General features: G+C 39.0%; 2 protein-coding genes across 2 annotated transcripts; both read left to right on the top strand.

Annotated features, from left to right (window-relative positions):
* The first annotated feature begins 988 nt into the window (after positions 1–988).
* Positions 989–12356, top strand: LOC100694806 (sushi domain-containing protein 2). Its single transcript, XM_003453897.5, has 16 exons — positions 989–1145; positions 1449–1647; positions 1819–1970; positions 2080–2247; positions 2338–2512; positions 2884–3085; positions 4023–4108; positions 5667–5935; positions 6016–6150; positions 6251–6406; positions 7270–7518; positions 8515–8698; positions 9061–9155; positions 9246–9425; positions 11096–11192; positions 11332–12356. The coding sequence occupies exons 1-16, from the start codon at positions 1082–1084 to the stop codon at positions 11366–11368; spliced, it is 2448 nt and encodes an 815-aa protein (XP_003453945.2). The 5' UTR covers positions 989–1081; the 3' UTR covers positions 11369–12356.
* A 1020-nt stretch (positions 12357–13376) lies between these two features.
* LOC100705966 (heat shock protein beta-1) lies at positions 13377–16605 on the top strand. Its single transcript, XM_003453853.4, has 3 exons — positions 13377–14077; positions 14174–14237; positions 15376–16605. Exons 1-3 carry the CDS (start codon positions 13693–13695, stop codon positions 15533–15535), a joined length of 609 nt encoding a protein of 202 aa, XP_003453901.1. The 5' UTR covers positions 13377–13692; the 3' UTR covers positions 15536–16605.
* The last annotated feature ends 521 nt before the right edge of the window (positions 16606–17126 follow it).

Here is a 17126-nt window from a genome sequence, read left to right as displayed (position 1 = left end):
TCTCCTGTACAGTACAGAATGCCTCCAGCTTGTCAGTTTTACATAAATCTTTGATCGCTAGCAGTGTGACTCTGAAGTGCTGTACTGTGTGTTTGTAAGTTTTCTCTCCAACAAACACAACAATGTCGATGAAACGTTTTGCACCGTCAAAGGCAGCTGCGGGTGTCTTTGGTTTCATTCTATGATACTGGAGTTATTTTTCTACAAAGGTTTGAACTTTGAGAGTGTTTAAACAAGAGAGAAAAGCATGAAAATGTTCGTGTCTGTCTGAGAAAAGTGTATAAAGTGTGTAGTGGGGGGATTTACAGCCTTAAAACATCTATAATAATTGTAAAAAATAAAAATAAAGTTGGCTACTTCGCGGATTTCACCTATCGCGGGTTATTTTTAGAACGTAACTCTCGCGATAAACGAGGGACCGCTGTACTGTAAAAGTGGCTGTCTGTGAACTGTGGTTCAAGATTCTGGCAGATCAGGATGCATAAAACTGTTTTAGTTAGTTAGTAAGTTAGTTTAATTGCAGGCTGTGATACAGGATCTTAATGGGGTTCAGTGGGTTCATGCCCCTAAACACAATTTTTGTATTAATCATTTGTAAACGTGTAAATATGAAATAAATATCAGCAAGATACCATCAGCAAGCTCTTTGTTTATTCTCCCTCGCTCAGTTATTTATTTTACTTTATTTCACGCCCTCTTCCAGAGGCACATTGCCCCACCTCTAGAGGCCCGCACTAGAGAACCACTGACTAAAATACTCTGTTTTGTTTTATTGAAGATGGTTAATAATATTTGTTCTTTTATATCCCCATATCTCTAGATGCATCGTATCTTTAGCTAAATGTGACTATAAATCTTTTCAAGTGTGATTAGTGTGACGCGAGACATCGTTGAAAGGAGGCACTTGAAGGTTAAGCCGAAAATGTTATCCAGTTGTTGATGATTAAACAGATGCTTGTACACGCAGATAATCAAAGGTCCAAGGTTTAGGAAAATGCTGAGCATATATATATGTGGGACAAAAGTAGAACAGCAGCCAGGAGTGTGTAGTCGAAATCTTGGCTGACAGTTTGGCTCTGTCATGATGGGAAGGTTCACAGCTGTAATAGTTGCCCTTCTGTTTTCATGCATCTCCAGCACATCAGGTAAGTGCAGCGTATGATATATATATAACAACATCATCAAGAAATGTGCGATATCTGGTTTTCATTCATGATTTAGTGAGTAGTAAATTTGCAACAAAAAAGCCTATATATTTTAAATGATACTACTTTACTATAACAAAATAATGTAAAACTGATTAAAATATTTCGTGAATCCATCATAATGTTCAATAATGTGCCAAATCAGCTGAATCAACACTTTAATTCACCAGTTAGAGTTGAATATTTTGCCTTTTGTTTCACACAAGACTCCACACCTGAGCTTCTGCCATTTATTTTGAACAGGACAAACATGTGAAAAGAACTGTGGGAAAAACTTGGACACCTGTTCATGCCACACTACATGCACGTCTCTCGCGAACTGTTGCCCAGACTATAAAGAGTACTGCGTGAATATATCTCCATATTCTGGGTCTGTTTTCGGTGGCACAGATTTTATTATACTTGATGCAAGTTTCGAAACGGCTTCAGAGATTGTATGCAGGTAAGACATCTGTGGTTCTGTAGAGCTTTTAAGTGGACACTGAGGTAACATTTTATTCATGTAAAATAACCAAATCCAATGGATTTTCATGGACAACTGTGTTAATTATGATAACATTAAAGAGTTTAAGTACAGATCAGAACCCTGCTAATCATTCTTTTATAATGGCAGGTTCAATGACAACATTAATACGGTGGGATATGTGGATGACGGAGGGACAGGCCATTGTATCTCCCCACTGTTATATGAAACAGGATGGATTCCTTTTGAGATTTCATCAGACAATGGCACTACATTCACTAGAGCTGGAGCTTGGCTTTCAGGTATAATACCTGCTAGACACTCTTATGGGTGTTATTAGAACCCATCATTTTCCATTTGATATGGAGATCACATTAACCATGATTTTTTGATTCACATGTGCTGTTTCAGTTCATACTGGTAAGCTAGATTCTAAGTTCAAGGCAATTCTGGACAACTCAACAAAATGGCAGTACTACGGCACACCTAATGTTGGAGGTGCTCTTGAGATGACGTGGAATACCTCTTTAGTAAGAGCAGAAAAGGTCAATATAGAGCTTTGGGGATACAGGGAGACAGGTTGGTAAAATTCTCTATATACACTTTATAGCTCACATGAGTTTGTTGACTGGAGAAATATGTGATTTTAACCACAGTGTTTCTCTGTAGGAGAGCCCTATACAGAGTACTGGCTGGGTGAATGGCAGTATTTATACTCTCTTGCAAAGGATCATCCTAACAATGGCTCCTTCAGCTTTTTGCCCAAACCAGCAGAGAACGGCTTTTCGTCTTGGGAGCTCGGCTCTGTGCGCGTCAGCTCCAGCAGCCATCCTGACGGCATGTGGTACGTGCAAACACTCTCTGTGGTATATAGGTGACTGTTTTAGTGATTAAGGATTTTCATCCTCCAAAGATCAATATTCATTAGCATTTAGTGTTCCACTGTGTGACGTATGGTTCCTTTCACCCTCCGTTTCTAAATGTAAAAAAGCCTCTAGTCTTTGGTGTGCACTTTCTGATATTTCTAAAGTAATGAATACACATATTTTGTTTGCTTATACACAAAAGAAATTATATACTTCTACCTCTGCAAAAATAATGCCCTAAATCCTACTAGTTGAAACCTGAAAAACATTCAGGTCTAAAATTTTAATTTCTACATGTAATATATCTTTACAGTTGAGGTATACAAAAAGTTCTGTTGGTTATGCTCAGGAATGTCCAGGCAGCGTGGACCGAGGATCACGCTCTGGCGTGGCATCTGGAGGAGAATTTCAGGAAGGACTCAGCAGGCTGGGCCCTGGAGAAATGTCTGGCATGGGACAAGCTGGAAAATCAGCTGCCCAACTTCCTCAGTGAGATCATAGACTGCCCCTGCACGCTGGCTCAAGCGAGAGCAGACACAGGCAGGTTTCATGTAAGTGAGAGGAGCAGAAAATAAAGACTTGGTTGCACAGATTTGTAACAGCAATGCAAAAACTGTACTTTTTAAGTCCAACTGCTAAGGAAGAAGGGAACAACTACAGACAGTAAAAAGGAAGCATAATGGAGAACACATGAGGACCTAACAGACAAAACAATGAACACAGACAAACTGAGGCTATAAATACACACGAGGTAACAAACTAAAGGGAAACGGGAGGGAAACTAAACACAGCTAAACACAGTTAAGGTAAATGACAGACAGGAAGTAAAACCAGACACAATGCATGGAAACAAAGTAAAACATGGGAATAAATAGAAACACTGAACACAAATGAACTGAACACTGGACAAAGAGATGAAGAGAGACACTAAAAAAAGACTCATGCATAGAAGCTGGAACTAAAGAAAACCTAAAAAAATATGTTTGGGATTTAGGGGACCGAGAGATCATCAGCAGTTTAGATTTTTAATGCAGAAACTAAACGTGTATAATTACTTTATGTGTCTATGATGATTATCAGTAGCTGTTATCGTTTGTAAATGGCCATTGCTTATCAGTTTAAATTCATGAAGGTCTCTCTTAATTATTGGATTTATGAGAACATGAAAGCTGAACATTTCAGATGTTATTGCCTCATAAATTAGGATGTTATAATATAATCAAAAATGTGTATGGTTTTATTGTTCATGGAATAATTAAGCTTCTGGACTGGGCTACAACACCTCTACCCATCATCTATAGCACTTGCTATTTTCAAACGGGAAGCTGATCTCCTACTTCAAGTTATTCACAAACTGCAACATAACATCTCCATTTTTTCAACAATAAGCCTGACGTGGGATATGTTTTCAAAGTTACAGTGAACACGTGATCACAGTGAATTGCACATTTGACTGCCAGGTCACAGACATTTTATCTTTCTCCTCAGACTGACTATGGGTGTGATATAGAGAAAGGGAGTGTGTGCACCTACCATCCTGGGAGTGTTCACTGTGTGAGGGCTATACAAGCCAGGTGAGTCTTCTGGTTAGAGTGGTGCCCAGAGTTCAAGTACTTTAAATCCCCACACAGCATTCGAATTAAGAAAATACGTAGCATATGTGCAGAATAAAGTTTTTTTTTAAATTTTAAAGTATTTGTTTTAAGTTAAAACAAATCATATAACAAAATAGGGCTCATGTTTTCACTTGTTTATTCTTATATTTGGGCTGATAGTGAGCAGTAGTACACTTAGTACTTTAACTGCAGCATCCTGAAAGTAAGTGGAAATATAGTAATGAAACACCATGCATTACACCAGTTAAGTTTTGATGTAGGTACGAACCATAGCCCATAACCCATAACTATAACTAACTAGCTATGAGACTAACTATAGTCCTACTCAATAAATACACAATATATTACTGAACACATACCACAAAAGCTCCCACATCTGCAGGCTACAGAAACAGCGCTTTTATAGGACTTTTAAGTTTTTTTGTTTTTGTTTTGTTTTATATTTTTAGTTTTTGCAGCTTTGTAACTGTGATTTTTAGCTGAGGAATATCAGACTAAAATGTACAAACTAGGGCAATACCAAAGGGTAATGATGTGGAAAGAAATGCAATAATGGCTATGAAGGAAATTCACTACTGTTCTGGTGTTATTATGATAACGTGTGATGAAGTGAGCACATAGATGTGAGGCTGTGATGGTGTCAAATCAAAAAATCTGCTTCCTTATAATTCAGCTTGTTGAACTGGATGCCAAGAGTCAAAGCTAACAAAGAGGATCTCGGTTGCTACCTTAAACTTTAGCAAAATAGTTCTTTCCCCAGCCGCCAAAGTTACGGTGGTGCGTTAAACACAAAGTCAAGGTCGGGTATAGAAATGTTATCTTGCAAATATTAAGTCTTTGAATAACTAAACATAAATGTATTTAACTGCCCAGATGGCCTGTCCAGGCTTTTGAAGATAGTGATAAAGCGAGGTGTGTTAGGGGTCAGTAGGTTTTATCGGCCAGTCAAGGATGATGCTATCTGGCAGACACATGAGAGTGTGGTTGGACTCATGCCAGAGCCTAAACCAGTGGCGTAAAGGCAAAGGCTGTGTAATGACTCAGTGGAGGGAACTCTTCATTTAAACTGTTAAAAGCTTTAAAGGTGGTTTAATGGTCAGAAGGAAATGAGAAATATCTGGACTCGTAATTCTAATTATGTTAATGTAATGAAGCATACATGTATAACATCCTCACCAGATACAGTCAGTGTCATGCATTCAGAGAATATAATATTTTCTATGATATCCAGTCTAAACTATGTCTAGTCTCTGTGGCAAAATCTTTATTTATGAACACATGCACACCTCTGTTGTACAGTAGCTTATTTATGAGGTTACTTTATTGATCGAACGTTGCAAACAAACTCCTACTCACTGTCTAACTTGCACTTGGTTTGTTTTTGAGTTATGTTAAAAACATAATACTGGTCATGCACTATTATGTTCTTGTTATAAACTTGTGCTACCCACTAGAATGACTGTGGACTCTGGCTTTAACAGATTTTACTGACACTGTCTGGGAAATTTGTCCACAGTCCCAAGTACGGAGCAGGACAGCAGTGCTGCTACGACAGCACCGGCGCTCAGGTCCTGACAGCAGACTCGATTGGGGGTAGTACTCCAGATCGAGCGCATGACTGGGGTTCACCTCCTTACAAGAAACCTCCTCGAATCCCTGGATTGTCTCACTGGATATACGATGTCCTCAGCTTCTATTACTGCTGCCTCTGGTCTGACAACTGCCATTACTACTTTAAACACCGGCCCTCCAGTGACTGCAGGCGTTACAAGTCCCCCGAGTCAGGTGAGTTAGCCCTGGTATTACAGCGTGTTTCACAAGATTAGTTTTTAATGTCTTTATTTTTGTTGTGTGTTCAATGTCAGCTGTGGTCTTTGGAGACCCTCACTTCATAACATTTGATGGCACTAGCTACTCCTTCAATGGCAAAGGGGAATACACTTTGGTGGAATCATTGGAAAAAAAGCTGACAATCCAAGGCAGAACAGAGCCTGTGACGGGTGAGCCAGTGAACTTTAAGACTATCATTGTGAACAATGCTCCACAAATCCTGTCAGTGAAGAAAGCAGCAGTTTATTTACCTCATTATACCACTATTAGAAACAACCAACGCCACAAAGCTGTCATCTGTTGCTATGAGAGAAGCGTCCTCTGACATCATCGAGGTACGGCTGGTCAGTGGTAACAGTGGCCTCGAAGTGCTGCTCAACCAGAAAACGCTCTCATTTACTGAGCAGACCTGGATGGACTTGAATGGTGAGAAACTGTTTTATCCTATTCCTCATGATGAAACAAACTGGTTTTATTTGGAACCCTTATTAAAAACTGTATTCACTCTGAACATTTTCTTTGGAAGTGAGTGTACTTGTGGGCTCTCGTACTCTTGTAACATTGTGCTTTCTATTGAGCAGCTGATTGTGCAGCTGATTTTACTCTTCAAAATCAGTTTGCTAAAAACCCAGTTTTACGCCTTCTTCTGTAAATATTTGAATTCACAGTTTTCACGAGGCGAAATCAAAAAGTTCATACTTGTGTGGAGAAGAAACATCAGCTGCTGTGTCGAAGGCCTTGAGGCCTTGGGTGTACAGCTATGACACTGAGCAGTTTTCAGTGTGAGGACCCACAGTATCCTATTATTAAAAAGGAGCATGAGGTCTAGAGCCTGACTAGGAGCATCTTCCTTATTATTTCAACATGTACAAGTTTGTGCACAGTGAAACTGCTCCAAATCAGTGCTGACCTCTTCTGCAACGTCTTGACACATGAAGGACAACAGCCAGCCCCAATGTCCTCCACTGTGAGGCAAAACATTGTGGAGATCTGCAAATGTGCAGTGGCTCGCAGTGCATTGAAACAGCACAACACAATATTTGCTCAGTAGCTGTCCTTTAGCTCTCATGCGACTCCTGTGTGAATTTCATTTTGAAAGGTTGGTGTTTTCATGGAGTGACTTAAATGTAAGACGCTCAAGGCAACCACCTCGAAAGGGATAACAGCCATATTTATATCAGGTGCTGTCTTATATGTTATATAAGTAAAGGCTGAGTACTTCTTCCAACACTGCAGAAATCTATAAAGCACTGTTTTAATGGCACAAACTGTTTTTTATTCTCTCGTAGGTGCATTTCTGTTTTCTCCTACGTCTACAAATGTGACTGTGATGTTTCCCTCTGGAGCCGGGGTGGAAGTCCGACAGAGAGAGGGAACCATGACAACCACTGTGCTCCTGCCAGAGGATTTTAAAGACGCCACTCTTGGACTTTTGGGAAACATGAATGGTGATGCCAAAGATGACCTTGTTTTCAGCAATGCGAGTATTGTGCAGAACTCCAGCAATCCAGAGGAGCTGTTCAGCTTCGGGGCCAGCTGTAAGAAATCACTAAACCTTTACATCACTAATTTGTGGGAAAACTGCTATTGTTACTTAATTTTTCTGAAGTAAGGGTAAAAGTTGGCAAATCTAAGATTTGAGGTGGTTGAAAGACAAAACAGCACTGGTACAGGGGTAGAGTAGTTTGCATTGTCGCCTCACAGAATGAAGTCCTGTGCAGGGTTTCCTCTGGGTACTCCAGTTCCTCCCAAAGACATGCATGTTAACTGGTGAAACTAAAGGGTAGTTGGTGGACTGTCCATGTTGCACCCATGCTCTCAGCCTGTGACGGCGAGACCTTTCCACTGTGATATCACAATAAACATAAACATAAAAGCCTAACATATCTTGCAGGTCTGATAAGTGTGATCAGTGTGGAAGTGCTTTAAACCTGCTACAAGGGGGCAATAGCTGTGGTTACAACGATACTTCCTGCCCCTGTAGAAGAATGTGGAGATGCAGCTTACTGTGCTGACCGCTGTAAACATTTTCCTGATGAGTTTATTGACACAGTCAGTTTTTGTTAGACCGGAGGGTGGAGTGCAATGCTAGTTTTCATGAAAACAGCAGAAAGCTTGGTTAGCAAAGTGCATCACACATAGACAGATACTGGCAAAGTAATATAAAAATAAAACTCTAAAATTTCAATCAAGGAAACTGGAACACAGACTTCTTTAACTGTCGGTTAGTGCAGTCAACTAGACACCAACCTTAACATTTATGTCATTATTTAAAAGAAATGACCCCTGTTGCTTTGATGGCAAAATTAGGCAAAAAGACTAACCTCAAGTGGTCATCCAAGGAACTGCAGTTTTGTGGTAGGTGGTGGTTGGTTTCATTTTTAATTCCCAAAGGATGTCACATGAATTAAATCCATCAGTTTTTTGTGATACTGCTCTCTGTCAGGGGTTGTGTCTACTTTAATACTAAGAGCATATTTTTCTATGATATTTGTGGTGGGAAATTAAAGTATAGCTTTGTTTTTGTCTTACAGGGGCAATAGCCAACGTGTCTGCCTTGTTCACCTATGATTCAGAATACTTGTTGGAGACATATTACGATGCCCCCAGACATGACACCAGTTTTATTCCAGTGTTTTTGGTTCCTGAGAGTCCAGATGATCCACTCGCCAATCAGGCAGCAACGATATGCTCCGGAGAAGGCTCTCAGTTCTGTAGGTATGAGTGAAAACTTTGATTTGCTTTCTATTATTATAATAACAAACTGAATGTAAGTGTAATGTTTTTATGAAGCATGTCTGCTTCAGATATGTCGGTAAATGTTAGATGGTTAAATAAATGGTGAGTGCTAATTTTGCACATAAAGTTTAATTCAGCTACTAACACACTGATGATGTCACACGTACAGTGCATCAATTATATTATCCTCCACTGGGTGTGAAAACTACACATTGACTGTCTGCCAGACACAGGAATACATGTGAAATACTGAGTAGTGTTATGGGCAATATTATGGTATTTGGCACAACTTGTTAAAAGACAAGAAATCTCATTTTCTGATCTTTGCTTATGTACTGTAGGTATGACATCCTGGTAGGTCGTAGTCCAGGAATCGGAAATGCTACGAGAATCTCTTTCCAGAGTCATGTTTCTCTTGTAGAGGATCTAAAACCAGGTAAAAAGTTTTCAAAATTCATTGATTATTATGTTAAATATTATGTTGATTATTATGTACCACTTGGTATGACATTGTCATACTTTGCAGTATTATCCTGTGGGTGGCTTTCACCTCCTGATAATGGGAAAAAGGAGGGAACCACCTACTTACAAGGAGCTAAGGTGCGGCTTTCCTGCAATGAGGGCTACAATCTCAAAGGATCAGCAGAGCGACTATGCCAGGCTGACGGCCAGTGGTCTGGAGAGGAGACACGCTGCGTGGCTTCCAGTATGGACACATCATGACATCAATAAATGATGAAATCAATAAATAGCAAGATTTTCATCTTCAGAAATCAACAGATGATTGGTGACAAATGTGTCCATCTTTGAGCAGGAGTGTGTGCGTGTGATTGATTTGATCTTGTGAATCAACTCTTAAGTATTGAAATGCACAAAAATATCATCAAATAACTTTCATACAAGCTTGTCAAATTGGAAAATCAAAGATTTAGCATGAGGATGGATCTGATCAATCATATTACATGGCTAATTTTTAAATTCAGTCTCTTTTTTAGACTTCCCAAAATCAGAAAGTCTTAAAATCTAATCACTGGAAAAATACCTCAGAAGAAGCAGAAGCACTCTGTTCTTTACCACGGGCCTCCTTTTCATTACTTTTTCACAAAGAAACACTTATTTAGTAGTTGCAAACATGCAGTGCAAAGAAATGTTAAGAGACGTGCATCTTCTTACTTCTTCAACGGTAATATATTGCCAGTATTTCTTGTTTGGATTTGTACTATAAACCTTACGAATAAGCAAAAAAAGCTCAGCTGCAGCGCTCACACTTGCCCTGTAACTTCCCAAGGAAATATTGAAGGCTTTTAATTGTTACTCATAGGATTAGACATTCAAGATGTGCATTTATCAGCACCCAGTTCAATCAGAAAATATGCAGGCATTGACCTAAATTTGATGAAAAACAGAACTCTTGACAGAAAAAGCAGAATCAAAGAATGGGAAAGATTGTGCATGCATCCTGCTCTCAAAGGCATGAGGACTAAACCGAAAACCTGAATTAACAGCCCATTTTTTTGCATAGAAAAAGTAAAAGTATCACATCGCAATCCTCTTAGAGATACCAGTTTGAATTTTTCTGGTCACAAAAATTAAATGTCTGGAAGTGATCTTCCACCATATCAGCCACCAAAGGGGAGGGTGATTCTCATCTCTACAGCAGCTGAGGACGAGCAACAACTCTAGTAACAAAAGAGATTTCACTTCACTCCATATAATGCCTGTCTGGAGATTATTTTCTAACCTACAAACTTTCAAGGGTCAAAGGTTTACCAAAGCCATTAGGATTTATTGCCAGGCTGTAGATATTTCTGTTGATAATGACGCATTTGGCCTGCTGATGATCTTACATAAAAGGTCAGGGTACAGTCAGGATTTCTCATCTGTGACCTACAAATGTCTGTAATAGCAATTTAAAAAATAGTTGCTGAGATGCTTTTGTCTGAAGCAAAACGTAAAAAACAACAACAATACAAAAAAGTAAAGTAGAAAAGTGAAGTAAATCTTGGCCAGTCTAGTGTTCAAGATCGTCTTTTCATGCACCTTTGCATCATTTTTAGTGCAGTTGCTATTTTTAGAACTTTCCAAGAAGTCTGGTTGCACTTGATGTGTGCTGGAGAGGACACAAAACAAACACACAAATACACAAAATCTGTACTGTGGACACGATACCCTCGTATAAGACTTACACCCTTTTTTAAAGATAAAAACCATATAAAGTCATGTTTTCTACTTTGTTTTTCAGCTAAATCAAACTCTGAATCATGTGATTCCTGTTTGATTCTTACACACTTAACAATCAAGTCCCATTTTTTTCCCATTTGTCCTGGATAACTTGACTCAGTGGGAAAAGAGTCTCATTTAAATCTGTGCCTTCAGGTAATACCGCAGGGATTGTGGCTGGTTCAGTCATCGGAGCGCTGACGCTAATTGTGATCATAACAGTAATCGTGCTCCACTCCAGAAAACGTAAAAGGTACAGTAAGATATTACTTATTCTCATTAGTGGATTAATAAAGTGACGATATGCACTTATTTTATCAGGATTATGTTATAGTATCTGTTGCTGAGTGAAAGTTGAGTTAACTTTTATTTTGTATCCCTTTCAATTTCAGAAAAGATGAACATTCATCAGAAACGGAGAGTCATTAGAGCTTAGGGGAGAATCCACAATGACACACTTATAAATGTAGATTAAACATTAATCTAGCTAAACAGGTAATGGGTAAAACATTAATCTAGAAATGGCAGAGGCCATGTTTATTTTGGTAACAATGTCCAAGACCAAGTCGACTGCATGTGAACTGTTAATACTATAACTACTAGCTTCTGTATTCTTCCAGCCTCCTGTCTACACTAATAAGTTGACTGTTCTGTTGTGATTCTGACTCCCAGGTATTTCAGGCAGAGCTGAGCACACCAGGCTCCTGTGCTGGCTAAGTTATACTAAACAAAAGAAAACGTTTGATGTGTTAACCAAGTGTCTACCCCCATATTTAAGGCTTGATTAGCAGCATGTAGTTATGTAACACTATATTTAAGCACTCCCAAAAAGATAACTTCTCTTCATAGTCGCTGAGTTGCTTTTTTTGCTGTTAGGTTTGTTTAAACAGAACTGTGCACAGTATTTGAAGCAGGGCTGAATGGAGTTGTGTGTGTCCCCCTTATGGATGTCAGGTCTCTCCTACTGCCATTGCAAACTTTGGACAGTTTAAAGTTTGTCAGTCCTCGGGCGACACCCTCATTGGACCCGGGGCTCCAAACAGTTTCTTTGTCTGTTGATTAGCTGCTCCTCTGCACAGTTAATATCTACATACAGTATAACACATTTAAGCTTCCTTTATGTTGAAAAGTCAAACTGTGTTGCTCTTCTTTTGGGTTTGTGAACTTGTATTGTTTTAATGAAGTCGTTGGGATGCTGTCCTTAAAAATTGTGGCTGTCCTCATTCAGTAAAATACAGTTTATTAGATAAACTGATAAACTCCAGCAAACTGCTCCCTGCCACTGCCTACACACTCCTCTTATGACAATGTCAAAAGCTAATATAAATATTTGGACTACTGAGTGTTTAGAGAAGAAAAAGCTGCACTTTCTCGGTTGTGTATTTCTTAAATGTTAATAAATGTTGTTATACAGTTGGCTATTGTGTATTTTTTTTAAACTGAATTAAAATATATCCTGAGAAGGTGAATATCATGCTTGAATCAAACTAACCACAACCATGCATACGACTCGGACCCGACATCACATTGTTACTGTGAGTTTCTGAGCCTTTTGCAGTGCTGTACATTTACACTTTACACTGGTATGGTGAAAACAATATTATAAGATGTTAAGAGCAACTAAATCCAACACATGGCATCTTAAAGCTCAGGTGTAGGCCTAAGAATGACCTATGTATAACTTTCTGTATTTATTCTCAGATGATCCATAAATGTAATGTCAACTTTACAGTCCTTAAAATGTACTTTAACTGCCCTTTGGGGATAAATAAAGTGTTTTTGAATTTGATTTAAAAGTATTTGCTTTGACTTTGAAACGATTAGATAAAGATCGTCAGGGTCATTACTCACAGTAATACTTACTCCAGCTAAAGGTATGTGTTGATGCAGTGTTTCCACCATGCTTTCCTTAATATTTGACTTGTTGCTCTTAAAAGATTTCAGATATTTCCTCATTAATAAATTCATTAGTAAAGTTCCACCTCAGATGCCTGGTTGATTTATGAATCTCAAGCTCGCTTCATTATTTGTTCAGCATATCACCCTTGTTGCCCAGATTTATCTGTGCATGTGAAATTCCTCACAGCCACTCCACTGCGTCAGTCTCTCAGTCTGTCGCTTTGTCCTGGCTGTAAACACGTCTTTAGTTTCTGGTAAACAACAGTTTGTCCCACACGTTTATCGCATCATTGTTCTCGATTCGGTCTCGTCTTTTCAAGTCAGTCTTGGGTTCAGAAAGTGAACGTAACACTGTTGTTTACTGTGTTACTCTGAATGTACATGCTGTTCCCTCACACAACCCAAGGCTGTAGTTTCTTTGGACAAAGAGCACCAGTATGTGACAAGACTGCAGAGGCCTCTGCTGAATAACCTTGCTTCCAGAGTCACTCACCAACAACTTGCCACAGACACTCCAGAGATATAAATACAAATGATTAGCATTATCCCCTCCATGTCCTGGGCAACAGAGGAGTAACTCCCCAGCTCATCTCATAAATCATTCTCATCCTTTAGATCACTCTTACTGCCATGCAAGTGTTAAAATGACCCACCCGGGTATTTAAAGTGTGAGACTGGACCATGCAGATGCCAAAGAACGCCTTTCCTTGGACCTCCTGGACACTTTCTGTTGGGCAATAAAAATACAGCTGCTCTGTTGTTTGGGTCTTGGTGATCAGACGAGACTTGTTTGTCACAGTGGAGTGATACTCTTTGCAGACCTGTTCTTTCATATTGATCTGATTTTCTAGGATATGGGTGAAGAAAATAAAATATTATCCCGTCCAATTTTCCGCCGAGATGTGGAATGGGATCCTTTTCCAAACTGGACACAGCCGAGCCGTATCTTTGCTCAGGATTTTGGTCTTCCACCTTTCCTGGAGCCCAGTGATCTGGACTGGCTAGACTGGGCGAAGAAGAGACTGGCATCTTTCTCATGGCCAGGGTACACACAAAGTCCCCTTCTGCCCCCATTTATTGGTATGCGACCCACAGACCAGAAGGGATTGAGACAACTGACAAGTGGAGTATCAGAGATCCAAACAGGGCCAAACAGCTGGAAGATTAATCTGGATGTTAATCACTTCTCGCCTGAAGAGATCACAATCACAACCAAAGAGGGTTATTTACAAATATCAGGTAGTGACTGTTTTTTTGATCATAAGATAGATTTATGATGAAATACGTGATGAAAAGTGTAAAAGGCACTTTTGTTTGCTTGTTTTTCATTTCAAGGGACCCACGAAGAAAGACAGGATGAGCATGGACTAGTTTCAAGGTGCTTCACTCGTAAATACAAGTAGGTTGTCAGAGAACACTATGAGTCTTTAATTGTCACATGCAATGTTACACATACATGTTACCTGCAGTAACCTCTCAGACTGAGCTCCTAGAGGAGAGCAGTTTGAGAACAGAAAAAAACACACCTCAGCACAGAGAAACACATGAATCTTCATATCTTTACACCATAAAAACACGTGAGTATCGGGTATGGAGTTTGAACGGCCCCATTAAAACATACATGCAAACATTAAGTATATAAGAGTTTTCTGTTCAGAGTTTTTATCATTCTAATGAGCTTGAAAGTCAATATTTAGTATGACTACCTTTATTTGTCTACACAGTTTGAACTCTTAGTCAAGCTTTCTAAGAATTTCTTTAAGCAGTTTTAAGGAACAGTTCTCCAGGCTTCTTGAAGGACATTCAAAGCTCTTCTTTAGATGTTGGCTGCCTTTTGTTCTCTTCTCTGTTAACATGAGTCCACACTGCTTCAATAACGTTTAGGTCCGGGCTCTGGTGAACACACAAATCAGCAGAAGGATCAGATGCACCTGTTAGGTCCTACACTGTTAAAAAAAAAAATCCTAGAAAAACAGTAATATTCCGGCAGCTGGGGCGCCAAAATAATAATAATTTTTTTACAGTGTACGTTTTGTCTTTGCTAGATTTTTTTCCTGTTTCTTAAGGACATCACTTTCAGATACTGGTCATCTGCTTTTATGCTTGCCACTTCGTCTTTTTTCCTCCAGTTTGTCAATTTCCTCAAATTTTTTAAGGACACACTGCACACTAGGCTGAGATATACCCGCTTAACAAAGGAAAAACTTTGAAAGACCTTCAGAAACTATTGGATAACTATTGCTCAAGACCACTTTCAGAAATTATAAGAAAATCTGATTCCTTGGAAGGAAAATATAAAGAAATGAGGGGTGTCACAGTACTTTTAAACAGCACTGTACAGTATGTATAGCTTACAGAAGGCGAGAATATCAACACATACACAGATGATTCTGCAGCAATAATAGAGTTGCCAGATATAGGTTGTAATCTATTTAATTAGTCTCTCAAAATGTGTTAAACATATGTATATATATATATATATGAACAAATACACTGTTCTGTTAGTTGCTTACCAACTTTCTCTTCATTTCATTAAGGTTGCCACAGGGGGTTGACTTGCAGCAGATCAGTTCATCCCTGTCTGCAGATGGAGTCCTGTCTGTAGAGGCCCCCGTGCCGGGGACATCAAGCAGCATCCCAGGCAATGAGATTGTCATACCGGTTCAGATCAGACAGAAGCAGGATGAACAAAAGTGAAACCAGTGAGCAGAACTTGATGTAGCTCAGGTTATGTGTAGCAACCTTTGCAGCACTGACCTAAAGAGAAAACGTAGTTGTTCTAGCATTGCAAATTTACTAACCAGGCTGGTTTATTGCCACTAGAGACCATTTCATACTGTTCAACATAATAATGTGACACTTTATATGTTTTTAGATCAAGATTAGATTTATGAGTTTGACCTGAAACTTGATATGATGGTTTCTTGACTAAGCAGCATTATAAAGCTGTCCTGATATCACATAATCCCTAACAAATGAAAATAACAAACAAACATCATCCTCTATTCATAAATGCATTCTTATTTTGGCAGATTGCAGGATTAGGAGGAATCAGTTTGATCCGTAGTAACTGTGCTTCTTAAGGTATGCAGAAAATTCTTGTCAAACAGACCACAAGAGGGCATTGAAGTTCTACTTAGAGTCACATTAGGGAATTTATTTACTCCTCATGAGACTTACACATAAATTCTTTTTTTAATCATGTAGAGATTTATAAACAGCTCTTCTCTGAGACCACCTATTCAGCTTGCAGGTTCCAGCTTAGAAGCTTGATGCACAGTATTCGTTTTTAAAAAGATTTATAATACATAAAATAAAGAGCAAAAGCTACAAATAAAAAATAAAATAAAGCTCTTCATTAACACTAAATGGAAAAAGTCATATGTAATGTTGCTTTTCTTCTCCAGTCCATTTAAGTTAGGGCCATGCCAACTTAGGGTGAGTCAGACTCCCCCAAACATAGCCAAGATTTGTCTGCTATCTGGGACTCTTACGGCAATGTGATGGCTCAGTGTGTGCAATTTGTGAGGCAATCTGTAGGGGCATCCCCTATCATACTGTGGAAGGACAGACTTACTCCTCTTTAATGGTCTACGGACCAAAAAGTTCAAAGTAGACACGAGCAGTGTAGCTCATAGACTCCATTTAAAATTCTCCATCAGTTCACAGCCTTCAGAACTCCACAATAATAGATCCCGACAACACGTGTGGTCATTGTCATCTTCTTGGGGATGTTGAGCTTGCTACAATAAATATTTCTGCACACATTTGGGTGTGACTGTTTTTTCCTGAGTAAGAGTTCCACAACACAGTGGCAGTTTCATCTTGGCATGAAAGTGTCTAAAAAAGTCGGTCCCCATGCTGAAGTCAAGGGTGACATCTACTGTTGAAACAGAATACTACATAACAAATGTTTGGGGTGACAAAACAGAAGGCACAGTGAAAGTAAGAGAGATTTTAACATTTTTTGTGAGCGTCATTTGATCAGTAGAAAGCGGCAAATCAAGTGTCACAAAGAAACAAATGAATGGCAGTCAGCATGCTTTTTCTGAAATAGAAAATACTGTTAATTATATGAACTTAAGATACAAATTGTGAAAAGAACTGTACATTTGCAAAGTCCTTTACTAACATGTACTACCAATGTGAAAAGCCAGTTCAAAACTAGAGAAAGTCAGCATTTAAAAAATAAAATTGAAATCGGGTGCCACTCATATTTGTTTTTACCATTTTTTAAATACTTGAGTTTGGTTCCTGGCATGACTGTCTGTTAACTCCATCATGAACA

Source organism: Oreochromis niloticus, linkage group LG7 (assembly GCF_001858045.2).
Source record: "Oreochromis niloticus isolate F11D_XX linkage group LG7, O_niloticus_UMD_NMBU, whole genome shotgun sequence".
Lineage (NCBI taxonomy): Eukaryota > Metazoa > Chordata > Actinopteri > Cichliformes > Cichlidae > Oreochromis > Oreochromis niloticus.
This window is presented reverse-complemented; position numbering and strand designations above follow the sequence as displayed.